Raw genomic sequence first — 15,563 nt, 5'->3', positions numbered from 1 at the left:
TAATATTTGCGTGCTACCCTGAAAATGTATTTTACGTATTACTCCCTACGGAAAAATCCAATCAAAATTCTCACCAGCCACTTTACAAACAAATTTTTAGAAAATGACTCATCCATTAGACTGCAGTTGCAATATATAAAAAATTCATTAAGTGGAAAAAATCAAATTATTAAATCAAAATCAAAGGAGAAAAAACAAATGAGTAAGTCAAGGGAGAAAACACAAAAAATAAAAACAGTAAAGAAAAGGGTTACTTACAAAACTAAACGCAGAGAAATTAAAGTATTTATTTAAAATGTACCTGACCATCCAGAAAAAAGACTTGATACCTTTAGTAAAATACTTTTTTAAATGCCACCATCATTATATTTTAAGAAACCCCCCCCCAGTAACTAAATGTGACTTGTGTACACTGTATATCTTATGCAAGGGGAACACAAGTTCAGGGGGTTTTAATCAGGTATTTTGGGATTCAATCAGCAAACATTTATTGAGCACTTAACAGGCAATGTGCTATGTATATATAAATTAATTAGCAAATTAACTATCATTACTAATGGTATTGGGTTACACCCTCTTGCCTGTATGCTGCAGAAGAAAAAAAAAGTTAAGAGTTACAGCAGGGGCCAGCCTGGTGGATCAGGTGGTTAGAGCTCCATGCTCCTAACTCCGAAGACTGCCAGTTGGATTCCCACATGGGCCAGTGGGTTCTCAACCACAAGGTTGCCAGTTCGACTCCCGCAAGGGATGGTGGGCTGTGCCCCCTGCAACTAGCAACGGCAACTGGACCTGGAGCTAAGCTGCGCCCTCCACAACTAAGACTGAAAGGATAACAACTTGAAGCTGTACGGCACCCTCCACAACTAAGGTTGAAGGACAACAACTTGACTTGGAAGAAAAAGTCCTGGAAGTACACACTGTTCCCCAATAAAGTCCTGTTCCCCTTCCCCAATAAAAAAATATTAAAAAAAAAAAAGTTACAGCAATAGAGATGTAATTGGGAATTCTCCCATAAACGATTATGGCTTCATAAGTTCATTTTTTGCTAAAAATATTTTTTGTCACATTTGATGTAACAAAATGTGATCTAAACCAAACCAACTAGTAAAATTTAAGCAACGGCATCATTTAATGAAATTGAGTATGGATTTATGGATAGCTCACATAGCAGTTTTATGTCTTTAGAGTTATGTTGTAGAGAGTTTGTATTACAATAAATAGTCTAACATAATTGAGTAAATGGTTTTGGCTAGGTCCTTTTTATTTACTTGTTTAGAAATATTTTTGTGTAGTTACATTTGTTTTAGTGGCATATGTCCTGTACAAGTTAATGTTCAAAGTAAAATTCATGATGTATATTGAAAATTTTATTTATGATACTGTGAAAGACTACTGTGCTACAACTAAACGGCAATCAAAATATCTCTAAATAGATGTAAAAAAATATAAGAACTCAGAAAATAAGAGAACTAAAAATGTCTAAAGAGACCTCTCATCTGGATATCTCAGATTAATCCTGACTTTTTCACCAAAATACATTACATAAAACTTTATTTTTCCCCAGGTAGATGCTAAGTTTTTAATTTCCAGGAGCTCAAAGGAAACAATGAATCTTTTTTATAGCAAAAAGTATTAAGTAATGCTATTCGTTTATATTCCAGTCTACTTAAGCAAATATTTTAAAGCCTCTGGCGAACACTTTTACGAGAAAGGCGGCAGCAGCTAACGCTACCTGAGACAGCACAATGCCACAAAAGGAGTAAGCCATAGAACTAGAATTCCAACACAAGCGATGTAATTTTAGGGCCCATACTCCTTATCACTATGCTATGCTATCCCTTAAAGATATCTCCTGCAATTTTCTATCACAATAAAAACCTTAACACAGCAACAACAAAGAACTCCAAAAACTTCCAATTTGAAAGAACAGAAGCTATGATAAACTACTGATTTTTTTCCCTTCCGTACAACATCCGGAAAAGTTACAGACACTATGGTTACTATTTAAAGGAAAAATAAAAATGAGGGGAAAAACAGACTGTAAACCTTATCTTAAATAATTCTATTCCTAAAAACACAATAGGCAGCTCAATGTTGCTCTTTTTAGATTTACTTCATTTCAGAAACACTGTACGCTCATCACTAATTCTCAACTGTCTAGTTTCTAAAAACTTTAGCTTTAAAATAAATGTCCACCTCCTCCCATTCTAATTCTCCATAAAACACTTAAATTTTCTGAGAGAATACAAATAAAGGAATATAAATTGATTATAATGTTTATATCAATCCCAAGTTTGACCTATTGTTATAATTTAGTTTGGGAAGTTTCTCATACAAGAAAATCTGTAATTCAAGTGTATTGTATATTTGCCATATGAACTTTAACTACTGAAGTATATTTGACCCTTGAACAACACACATTTGAACTTCAATGGGTCCACTAATACAAGGATTTTTTTTTCCCAATAAATACTGTAAATGTATTTTCTCTTATGATTTTCTTAATAACATTTTAACTTACTTTATTGTAAGGACACAGTATATAATACATATACAAAATATGTGTTAATAGACTGTTTATCTGTAAGGCTATTAGAAGTTTTGGGGAAGTCAAAGTTATATGCAAATTTTCAACGTACATGTTGTTCAAGGGTCAACTGTAAATGTCATTCCAATCCACTTAGTGGGTATTAAAAATCTGAACTCATTTCATACTATTATAGTGTTTATTCTTCTATTATTATTCTAAAGTTAATGATTCTTCTTTCATAAATTTTTCAGTGAGATAAGAGTCAGTCACTAAACAGGTCTATTACCAGATCATGCCATACCTAAACTTAACAGCTCATAAAAAGTACTTATAATTTTTTGCTGGCTACATAGAACCATAAAATTACAATGCTAAACAAGAATTTAAAGTGTCAATTATTTAATTTCTCTGCCTTCAAGCAGGATCATACCACCAAAATTTACCTATTTTATTAAGCCCACTAAAGTTCCAAAATCTGCCTTAGAAACGTATTCTAATACTTCCACTACGTAATTTTACATTTACTTATATCTCTGAAACCAAAAAGGGCAGAGTAAAATAGAAACAACATGGGTTTTAAAGGCAAGCATGTCCTAGGTATAATGCTGCTTAAACCAACTACTGACAGAATGACCTTGGGCAAATTACTACAAGCACCCAAAGCCTCATTCTCATGCAAAAAATGGGGTAATACCTCATCATTGCAATTTGTCTAAGGATTAAGTAAACGAACAGGCCAGTCCCAATTATACTGCACGCTACCAAAGCTGATGCTCAATGACTGCCATTTCCTCCTCCCTTAGGCATTTCCCAGCCAGGTCTTGTGTGGTAAAGAAGTTTGGTCAGATTAACCATCCTTCAGATAAAAATTCTAAAATCTGGACAAAAACAACACAGCTTTTCAAGGCTCTGAAAAGTGACCAAACGGACGCAGAAACTGGAGACTTTATCCATAGAAAAATGGAATTACATCTGATGAGATTTGCATGTCTGTACCTTCCTAAGACAGCAGTTCTCAAACTTGTTTGCCTCAGGACTCCTTTACACTCTTAAAAATTACTGAGGATCCCACATTAGAAATTAAAAAGGAAAATATATATATATATATATATATATATATATATATATATATTTAATTCACTTAAAATAATGAACTTACATGTTAAATAAAGTTCTAACAATACTTTGCAGAACAAAAATATTAATGAGGGTGGCATTGTTTTACATTTTATACACCTCCATAATGTAGTTTTATACAATTGGGTTCTCCTTTCTGCATCTTCACTCGGTCTTCGCAATCCATTGTTCTGACTGCAGTATAAGAAAACAGGCCTCAGACAGACTGTACAGTTGGAAAAGGCAGGGCCTTGTCAACCCCTGAAAGGCTCTCAGGCAGCAGTAGGGGACTCTCAGAACACTGACAATTGCTGATCTCAGGACAGTCGACTCAAGCACAACTCAGGGCTGTAGAATGATGGAGCTTTACTGGGATGGAGGCAACGGAGGGCAAGGTTCAAACATAGCAGGGAAGTTCTAAAGTTGAGATGTAAATTCTGGAAAGGAAGAAGCCAACAGGCGGATAAGCCCAAAAAATTTGCATATAAACTCTGCCTCAAATCTTGGCTATCTGCTAAACCATGTATATGCAGCATAGACTCTAGGAAACAGTGACAAAGCAGATGCAAGAAAAGATTTCAGCTACTGTCACCTCTAAGAAGCGAATGGAGTTTTAATCCAGTCAAGTGAACTGCTTACTAAAAGAAAAAAAAAGTTCAGAAGACCACTACAAAAATCCCATCTCTACATTTCACTCAAAATACAACCATAAAATTAATTAACGACACACTCACACAACACCCCCCCCCAAAAAAAAATAAATAAATAAACAACCAGGAAAATGTGACCTATACTCAAGAGAATACAGTCAACAGAAACCAATCCCAATACGGCCTAGGTGCTGCAACTGGCTTAATACTAGCTACAATAAACATGCTCAAGGACGAAAGGAAAATATTTCAAAACCAATTTAGAGATGAGAAACCTCAGAGAATTGGAAATTATGAAATGAACCAAACAGAAATTCTAGACCTAAAAAAGTACCATAACTGAACTGGAAAATACACCAGGTGAGCTAACAGCAAATTAGAGACAGCAGAAGCAGGAGTAAACGAACTCAAAGATAAATCAAGGGAAATTATCTGAGGAGAAAAATAAAAAAAGAACTGCAGACAGCAGAGCCTTAGAGACCAATGGGACAGTATTAAGGAGTCAAATATAAATATAATTTAAATCACAGAGGATGGAGCAGACAAATATTTGAAAAATAATGGTCAAAATTCCCTAATTTGGTGAAAAACAAAAAATTTACATACTCAGTATTAATAGACCTAAGCAAGAAAAATACAAGAAAACACAACTACACACATCATAGTTAGATTAAATAGAAAAATAAAGAAAAAAAATCTTGAAAGAAGCCAAACAGAAAAATAGACACCAAAATAGAACAAAAAGTATGACTGATACCTAATTTCTCATCAGAAACTATGGAGAGCAGAAGAAAATGGCACTACATCTTGCAATAAATGTCAAGCCCTTTCTCTTCAGCAAAACTGTCTTTCAAAAACAAAGTTAAAAAAAAAAAAAAGATTCAGATAAAAACAGAATGTGTAGCCAGCCAAAAAGTATGGCAAGTTTTCAAAAAATTAAAAACAAAATTATGATATGACCCAGCAATTCCACTTCTGGGTATCCATACAAAATAACTGAAAGCGACTCTAAAAGATATTTGTACAACCATGTTCAGAGTAGCATTACTCATAATAGACAAAAAGTGGAAACAACCCAAATGTCCGTCAACAGATAAACAAAATGCCACATATACATACAATGGAATATTACTATTCAGTCTTGAAATGAAAATCTCATACATTCTATAACATGGATGAATCCTAAAGACAAGTTAAATGAAACAAGCCAGACACAAATGGACAAATACTGTACGATCCCACTTAATAAGAGGCTCCTAAAGTAGTCAAATTCATAGAAACAGAATAGAATAATGGTTACCTATTCCAGGGGCTTGGAGAAAGGGAGAGAAACGTGTCATTTAATGAGTACATTGTTTCAATGTAGAAAATGCAAAAGAATAAACAAAAAGATTATGAATCTTTACATTTAGCCAGGTCTCAAGACACAAAGTCAATATATAAAATTTTATTGTATGTGTATGCACTAGCAACAAACTAGAAAATGAAATTAACAATGCCAGTTACAAGTGCATCATACAACATAAAAGACTTTCTAGCAATCAATTTAACAAAAGATACGCAAGACTTCCACCAAAAATTATAAAACATTGCTGAGAAAAATTAAAGATGATTTAAATGAATGGAGAGGTGTGTCATGTTCCTGATTGGTAGCTTCAAGATTGTTAAAATGTCACTTCTCCCCAAAGTAATCTATAAATTCAATACAATCCCAATCATAGTTCCAGCATAATCATCCTTTTTAACTGACAAGCATATTCTAAAATTCATAACGGAAACATAAAGAACTCAGAATAGACAAAACAATCTTGGGAAAAACAACAGAAGCTAAAGAATTTACATTAACAACTTCAAGATTTACTCTAAAGCTTTTCAGTGGTTCTCAACTGAGGGCAATTTTGTCCCTCAGGAGACATTTGGTTGTCACCACTGGGAGGGTGCTACTGTAATCTAATAGGTGGAGACCAGGGATACTACTAAATATTGTATACTACATGACACAGCCCCCACAACCATCTGGCCCCAAATTTCAATAGTGCCAATGTTGGGAAACCCTCAAGTACAGTAGTCAAGACAATGTGGTAACATCAGGATAGTCAAATAGATAATAGTCAAATAGATAATAGATAATGGAACAGAATACAGATTCAGAAAGTAACGCCCGAGGTCCACTGTCATTAAAAGGCAACAAAGCAATTCAATGGAGAAAGAAGTGTTTCCTACAGCTTCTAGAATACACAGGACATCCATAAGTAAAAAAAATTGAACCTTGATTCCCACATCTCACATCATATACAAGTATTAGTTCAAGATGGATCACAGACCTAATTAAAAAGTAAAATAATAAACCTTCTAGAAGAAAGCATAAAAATATCTTCACAACTTAGCAAAACTACCATCTGAGAAAAGACTTAAAAGCAGAATCTATAAAAGAACCAAAAGACTCCTACAACTCTAAATAAAAATTCAACCTAATTTAAAAGATGGACAAAAACTTGAACAGACATTTCACAAAGACTTGGATACAAACGGCTAACATGCACGTGAAAAAAAAGTGGTCAATACCAGTAGTCATCACAGAAATAGAAATTAAAACCAGAATGAAAAGCACAAATTAATTCCTCAAACTACATACCCACCAGGATGACTCAAATTGTAAGACTAAAAACAACAGAAAATGTGGAGCCACCCAAACTCTCACACATTGCTGGTGGTTGAGTAAAATGGTACAAGTTTCAGCAGTTTCTTATCGAGTTAATATGCACTATCTTACAACCCTGTAAGTCCATTGCTAGGTATTTACCCAAGAAAAATAAATATATAATGTCTATAAAAGGCCTCATACAAGAATGTTCAGCTTTATTCATTAATAGCCCATGTCTGTCAACAAGTGAAACACTTATTCATACAACAAAGTACTACTCAGTAATAAAAATAGTTACATGCAACAACCTAGAACAGTATCAAAAATATTGTTAAAAAAAAACAGACACAAAGAGTATATGATGTATGATACCATATATATGAAATTCTAGAGCAGGCAAAAGTAATCTAGTTTAAAAGAAAAAAAGAACAGCTGATGCTTGGGAGGTATGGGTGAGGAACATGGGGATTAACTAGAAAGGGTCACTTACACCTTTTTGGGGTGACAGAAGTATCCTGTATCTTCGGTGTTACAGTGATGTAAACATTTGTCAAAATTAAGCAATTCTGTGCATTACAAAGTATGTAAATTTTATCCCCAAAAAACAACTATTGAAAAAACCCTCCCCTTCAGCGGCAGCAGCCACTGAGAAGCAGTGGCCTTGGCTCTGTGCTACCCACGGCCGTGGCCTCCGCAAGGGCCGCAGGTGACCAAGAACACGACCGAGCCGGGGCACAGCCTCACCGAGCACCAAGTACATGCAAGACGTGACCCGAGGGGCTCCTGCGCGGCTCTGCCCCCTATGGGCAGCTGCTCAGGGTCTCTACGGACAAGCTGGCCCTGAAGTCCAACAAGAAAACGGTGGGGACACACCTCTGTGCCGAGAGGAGCTGAACAGTGGCCTTGCAGCCACAGAAAGGCAGCAGCCAAGCAAGACTGAGCCCCAGCCCGTGTATGTAATAAAACCTTTTCAGAAAGAAAAAAAATCTAGTAGGGGTGGGGAGGTGGTAGAAGTCCTGCTGAAACAAGAAATGGCAGAACATTAATTGCTGCAACTGGATGATGGGCACATGGGGGCTCATTATACTATTTTGTCTGAAATTTTTTCATAAAGGTTTTTAAATTTTTTTTTCTTAATTCCCCCTCAATAGAGGAAGAGAATTGGTAATCACTGTATTTAACATAAAATAAAATCTCTTGAGGCATTCTTTAAAGTTTCTTTTCTATGCTAATAATCCCTGTCCTTTATACTTTCTTTAATATTATTCATCAGAGTTACAGCTCACCTTGAAATCTCTTCATGTTTTCAGTATCTCATTTATTTACTACCACCTTTAGGGGAGGTAAGAGTCGAAGAGCTAACACTCGTTTAGCTCCCCATGCCTATCAGTAAGCTACCTACTTTGAATCCATTACCCAATTTATGTCCCCAAATTGAATTTACCATCTAAAAATTTAATCTTGTTTGTTTACTTATTACTTCTCTCTCATGAAAACTTCTGTTCAATGGCAACATGCATCTTGTTCATTATTTCTTCAGATCTGGCACACAGGAGATATTCAGTAAATGTGTAAATCATAAAATTAAGAAATTAATATAAGAACTCACAAATACCCAGTTTAGCTCTTTTGGGCAGTGCAAATCATTTCCCATTCCAGTTATACCCAGCTTGTTTTGCCTTTAATCTTACTGATATTTATATCAATTGCAATGTATTTGTTTCAAATGGAACAGAATGCTCTGTGTTTGAGAATTTCACATTTTTTCTTTATTCAAAAATGTAATCATAAAGTTTTAATAAGCTAATTTATATATTTCAGCATACTTTAAATGATGTGTGATTTCGATATGCAGTGTTACTTTTTCTGCTCTTATTCATATAGCTAAAGAAGGAAATCCTAATGCTTTGAAGTCTCAAATTCTGTTAACACCATTAATGGTGTGAACATCACCATTGCTGAAAAACCCTAGCAAATATTAAGAGTTCTTTACAGAGGGGTAAATTGCAGTTAATAATAGATTTATAATCAAATGATCAATTTTACTTCAAAAGAATTTATCTAACAAAGCATCTACATAAGCCTAAAATCAAATTGTTAGTTCCCTTCAGCAAAATACAGAAAATCTAAGTTTATTCTCAGAGTATATTCTTCAGTAAACATTTGGGTGTGGTTTATGAGTGAAACCCCCAGTACCTTAGGTTTTGAATAAAATTTTCATTCTTAAATATCCTCAAAACATCTATGAGGTTAAAAAAAAAAAGGGGGTGGTGGTGGTAAGGGAGAATAAATATCATTAGTGGCATTATAAAATTAAAAACTAAAAAATTGAGTAAAACAGCTGCTAATGACAAGTCAGTTGTCAGACCAAGATTTTTCCTCATTAGTTAAGGAAAATACTCAAGAAGTTGGTAATTGCAATGTTTCTCTGACCTACTAAAATACTCTGAAAAAAGATTTTCTAACATTCTAAGAGAGAAGGCAAGAGAGAAGTAAACATCAGGAGAAAGAGAAATAAAATCACTCACAAAGAATGACATTGTACATACAAAATTTTATTTAAAAAACAGTTCACAATTACCTTACATATATCATTTGCCACAAATTCAAATTCAAGTTCTTCCAGATGTCATTTTATATTCACAGATTATACATAACTTAAGGAAAACATTTAATTCAAATGTACCAAATGCAGCAAAGGGCTTAAAAATAGAAGTTTCAAAGTAAATACTCATTTAGAGACACCAGCAAATAGATCTGACCTTTTCAAGTGGCTTTCCCAAAGTGTTTCCAATCAGTTTCCAATCATTCAACACTTCCTCAACTTTGGAAATAAACCTAGGAAGGAGCAAAAAAAAAACATTCTAAAAATGTAGCTGCACAGTTTTTACTATTGTTGTACAATTCTTCAAGTATTTTTTACATTTTAACATTTTTATCAGAGAAGTCTCCATAAGTTAGTATTGTTAGGTTAATTTATCTATGTGGAATAAAAGTCGAAATAATTTTCTTTTGCCCAAGAAGTCTTAGTTTTTGATGTTTAAGTCTACTGCTTCCCCAATAAAGGCATTCTGCCTTCTATAAAGTATAAATTAAAGAATAAATCTTTCTATAGTAAAATGAATGTAATAAATTTGGGAGATAAATAAAAACTGACAGACTAATATAATATTAAAGATAACTATGAAACCCATAATATTTTCCCTACCCTCAACATAATTGATCTATTTAACTTCTCCTTTAAAGATATTTAGGAATTCCCTGATTTTCCCCCCAAAGGAAAACATTTGGGAACTTTGCTCATTAAAATAAAACAAGTTTTAACAGACAGCTAGCTGGCAAGAAATTGCAACTATATTTGTCAGCTTTAAGGAATAACTGACAGATTTTAAAACTATTCACTATCTAATCTTTAAAGCTAATGATCAAGCAGATCTACTAAAACAAGAATGAATTCTGACTAGCAACATGCTCAATATCAGCAAATGAAAACTGTCAAATCTCAGTGGCAGTGTTAAATACATATTAAAAGACACTTTCAGAAGACTTGTTATTACTCTAAGAAGCAGACTTCTTATATAAGTATGATGCAATCTAATAGCATCATTGCTCTCCTAAAACACCTATATAGTATTGCTAGAGTATTAAGAGTTAATTCTAATCAAAATATATTAAAAGCCATCAGGTTTTTTCTTCAATGACATTATACATTAATATTTACATTTCTGTTGTTAGATAGTAATGATAAATCACTTTTTAGTATATGTGCTGCCAAAGCGAGCACAATAAATCACTTTTTATGATTCAACTGAAACACCTAATTGATTCCTCTTTAAAATTAAGTGTTATTAATTAATTAATATACTAATTCACTTTTGGGGGTTTCAGTCAAAAAGCAATTACCAGTTTTGCAAAAGAGTGCTCTAGAAATTAACACATTTACAAAAAATGGAAGAAAAATTTAAAGTGCATCCATATGTGAGGGAAAATTTGTATGTGAAGTGCACATTGCATTTATAAAGGCTAAAAAAACAAAACAAAACGGGAGCTATCAATGTCCAACTGCAGCAAACAGTTGTAAATAGTATATCCATTCAATGCAATAATAGGCACTCATTAGAAATCATGTTTTTTTTTTAATTGTTTTTTTTTTTTAGAAATCATGTTTTAAAGGCCATCTGAGGAAATAAGAAAATGCTCATATTAAATGAAAAAATGAAAGCTATAGAAATAAGTATTAATATGGTTTGATACAACAAGTTTGTAACACGCATAGATTAGAAGGAATTTTCTAAAAAATATTAACAGTAGCTATCTCTTGGTGGTAGGCTTCCAGGTGATTTTTCTAATTCTACTATGAGGTATTACAATAAAAATAATTTAAAATAATATAACTTTCACAGCAAAAGAAGGAATACCTTAAAATATTTATTGTAAGAATTCTATCAGTACTAGCTAAAACAGAAAAATTGGACTGTATCCCGAAAGTATTGAGAAAGTATAGAAAAATTTTATAACTTTATCCCTGAAAGCTCCAGATTTCAGCTGAAGGGTCATTTCCTTTGACTCCTCATTCTATAGTAAGTTCCTTGGTTATATGCTCTTGTAAGACCAGGCTTATTCCCCTTCTCAGCTCTTATTTCAATTGCAATTATAGATTCATTTCCATTACCATTTAATTCATAGCTGTCTCTTCCACTAGACGTATATTCAGTAAAAGCCAGGAATCATCTGTTTTTACTGATCACCACATCCTAACACCCTGAATTGTGCTTGCAACATGGGCACTCAATATTTTTCAATGGACAAATGATAAACAGTTAAGGGCTTCTATTCAGTCCTCTACATAAATTGTATGGCTCATAACATACTGACAAGAACTTTCATTCAAACATTAAACTCAAAGTTTAAGAGACTCCAAAGTTTTAACACCATCCCATGAACTGTAAAAACACTAGTTTCATTCTAGAAACAAAGAGCATAAAAGTCAAAAACCAAATTTCCTACTTTGTGGTAGTATTCATAACTGTGTTCACAAGTATTTCTGTATAAGGAGCTAAAGGATTTAATATTCCACTTTAGGATATTTTAAATTTTTAACTGGGGGAAGTGATCATTTTTCCATTCAGTACTCTGATGTTCCTCACCCCACTCCCAACCTCCAAGATTCAGGTTACATTTTTCTACCTTAAAGACATCAAGTTATTATTTCACATTCAACACGTCTAAAATTGCATTCTTCTCACTTTGCCACTTCATTTTCATTCTTTCAGGAAAGAAACTGCAGTTCCATGTTTGATTCCTTCTCCTTTTACATTTCATCAAGTGTAACTGTCTAAATTCTTTGAAATGTCTCACAATCCTCCCTCCTTTCTATTCTTTCTCTCCAGTCTCCAAATCACCACCCTAACTATGGATCAAATAAGTCACTTGCCTTAATTGTACCTCTGAATTTTATCCCCTGAAACAAGTCTCATCATATCACTTTGCCACTAAAATCCTGGGTGTCTCACTCACTATTGTTCTTAATGGTTCTTTCTAAACTGTGGTCTCCTGAAAGCAACATCAGCATCCCCTTGGTGAGAACTTGTTAAAAATGCAAAATCTGGGCTCTCAGACATAATCAGAAACAACGATTCTGATGCACACTAAAGACTGAGAATCACTGGTCTTAAAGCACCGAATCTAGAGATTCCTTTACTCAGTTAGCGTTGGAGGTTGTCTATAGCCTGGTCCTATCTTCATTAATTTTACTTCCCTTGAGTAGATAAAAACCTTCACTCCAATAAAGCATTTCTTCATCAAGTCCCAAAGGTTCATTTTCACCTGTCTCTACTCATGTCAGTACCTGCTCTGTCTACCCACTTCCAAGGCCCAGTTCACTTTCTATCTTTTCTATGAAAATATTTCCAACAACTGTAATTCACAATAATATCATGCTTATTGAAACTACTATTTTTATAGTTAGTACCAGCTGGGTTACCATGTAACTACTTGCTGTTTTGTTTTGTGTTTTAAAAACACTGGATCAAGGATTTTCTGTTCTTGTCCTTTACTGTAATTCTGGACACAGTACCTGTTCAACAAAGCCCTGTCAGGGTGGTTACGCCTCCTTACTGACTTTTCTTTTTTGGATGGTACCACAGGTCAAACTATTATTCCAGCAGGGATCTTTTACATTTTCCTGAGTCATCTAACGACATGACATCCACAAATTTCCTCTCGCAAACAGAAAGATTATAAAATGCTGCAACAAGCTAACCACGGATCTCAAAACCCAGAAAACCGAAGGGTCTCTGTGACACCAAACAGGACACTTCTAAGTTATCACTCCTCCATAAACTTGACTTTCAATTAATTTCAGAGATACATTTCACTCAGTTGTTCAATGGACCATGACAGGCACACGGAAGCCTGGGCACATTACCCACTGAAACGTAACCACTTGAATTAAGGCGTTCCAAAGCCATAGGCAGACTATTTTAAAAGGTTATCCTGAAAGACAGAATGGAGACAGTGGGAGTGTGGCAGACGGACGACCACCAGAAGTTCGCTGAAGGCCTCCTCCTAAAAAGGGTACATCAATGTTACATAAGAGGGAAACAGAGCAGCTGCGAAATTCATTGCTTACGGTAACATAAAATGAGTAAACGATAACAAATGAAAACAGGACGTCAGTGTTACCCACAGAAATTGTTTCTGCGTGTGGGCAACAACCAATGTCTAAGGAAAGCGGCCTGAGAGAAAACAAAACTTTTTCTGACAGTCGGATCTTAAGGGCTCAGCTGACGGGGGCGGGGCGGGATTGGCCAGACGCGAGACGCGGAAGCGCCTCTCCGCGGACCCGAGAAAGAAGACGGAGACCCGAGGGCCCTGAAGTCTTACTATTGCCAAAGACGTGGCGTCACCTGTGGTTTGTCTGAGGTGGAGAAGCCGCGGAGGGACGCCAGGCCCCACAGTGCTGCTAACTAATGATACGACTCACCTTTCCCATTCGGAGGCAGTGGTAAAGTCCGTGATCTCAAATACCTCGGACTCGGGCTACGGGAGGGGGAAGGAAAGAAAAAAAGAGATTGAGGGCCGGGGCGCTGACGCAGAGGAGCGAACTTAGAAATAGGGATAGATAGAAAGTAAACACCTCACCTCACTGTCAGCCGCCATCTTGAAGAACGCCGGCGAGCGCTAGGGATGTTGGGAAGAAGAGCGAGAGGGCAGGGGGAGGAGGAAAAGAAGGGCGGAGAGAAGGCGGGGCTTTCTGCAGCCCCGCCCTCTGAAGCGTGGCCCTGTTAGTGAGTCTTTAGAAAAGTCTTCTCAGGCTGAAATAATTAGATTTTTGTAAAATGCTTTGAACTTGAAATTTTCCTGTAAAGGAATGAATTCAGGAAGGGAACAGAAGAAAGATAAAACAAGGCTATAGCTATCCATGGATGAGATTGTACTAAAAAGCCTAAGGCAAAAGAATGAAATCTTGCCATTTGTGACTACACGGATGGATCTAGAGGGTATTATGCTGAGTGAAGTAAGTCAGGCAGAGGAAGATAATCATGATTCCACTTATATGTGGAATCTAAAAGCAAACCGAACAAACAAAAACAGAATCATGGAAGTGTGGCCGGATGGCCCAGTTGGTTAGAGCACAAGCACTGAACAGCAGGCGTGAGGGTTTAATCCCACATGGGACAGAGTGCTGCACCCTCCATAACTAGATTGAAGGACAACTACTTGGAGCTGATGGGCCCTGGGGAAACACACTTGTTCCCTAATATTCCCCAATAAAAATAAAAACAAAAACAAACAGACTCATAGAAACAGAGACCAAGGGGATGGTTGGTTACCAGACGGGAGGTGGAGGGGAATGGGTGAAAAGGGGAGAGGAATATAGTCGACAGTATTGTGTTAAGTTTACACAATGACAGATGATTACTAGAGTTTTTGAGATGATCACATGTAAGGTATAAAAATGTCAAATCACTATATTGTATACCTGAAACTAATATAACCAATATAAGATTGTATACCAACTATATTTAGAATAAATAAATAAATAAATAAAAAAGAACTAAAGCACAGTGAGTTTGTTTTCATTCATCCTCTTTTTATTGATTGCAGGGCACTAAGCTAGGTGCTGTAACAACCACCCTCCCCCATCCGCATCCCCTTTAAGAATTTACACAGTTTGGTTAATCCAGGAAATAAAAATCACCATGCTAGTTACCTGGTTTCTGAGAAGAGCAACATGCTGTTCAATAAACACTTAAACTTTTTTAAGCCATTGAGGAACAGAAGGGGTTTTAGCTACCATTTAATAATTATATCTCATACATACTGAAGTACTTACAAATAAAATGATACCATGCCGAGGATTTGCTTGAATATGGGAACTCAGTTTCTAGTAGGGAAACAGAAATTTGCTGCACAAAGAGAAAGAAGAGGTGCTACATGTGTCAGCGTCACTATTAGCAATGTGGAGGTTAATTAATGGTAATCTTGACAAGAAGAATCTTGGAGGATAAGAAGCTGGCAGCCAGGTTGAGGGTAGGGAAGGCTTCTAAGCAGAGGGAATAGCATGTCCAGAGGCGCCAAGGCAGGAAAGTCTGATCTGTCTAAAGAACCAAAGAAGAGC

At 35.5% G+C, this 15,563-nt stretch overlaps 1 protein-coding gene across 3 annotated transcripts in view; it reads right to left on the bottom strand.

The window, feature by feature from the left end:
* Positions 1–14,156, bottom strand: part of RAB3GAP1 (RAB3 GTPase activating protein catalytic subunit 1) — an 89,023-nt gene extending 74,867 nt beyond the window's left edge. For all 3 annotated transcript variants that reach the window (XM_019731151.3, XM_019731150.3, XM_074335582.2), the window contains exons 1-3: positions 14,084–14,156; positions 13,926–13,981; positions 9,703–9,778 (exon numbers count right to left, since the gene is read on the bottom strand). In XM_019731151.3, coding sequence (XP_019586710.3) covers positions 9,703–9,778; positions 13,926–13,981; positions 14,084–14,101 — 150 coding nt within the window. In that variant the 5' untranslated portion in view covers positions 14,102–14,156. The remainder of the gene's footprint in view (positions 1–9,702; positions 9,779–13,925; positions 13,982–14,083) is intronic.
* Between the last annotated feature and the right edge of the window lie 1,407 nt (positions 14,157–15,563).

Source organism: Rhinolophus sinicus, chromosome 17 (genome assembly GCF_057876585.1).
Source record: "Rhinolophus sinicus isolate RSI-liver-muscle chromosome 17, RSI-T2T, whole genome shotgun sequence".
NCBI lineage: Eukaryota > Metazoa > Chordata > Mammalia > Chiroptera > Rhinolophidae > Rhinolophus > Rhinolophus sinicus.
Note: the sequence above shows the minus strand (reverse complement) of the source record. Positions and strands in the feature narration are given on the sequence as shown.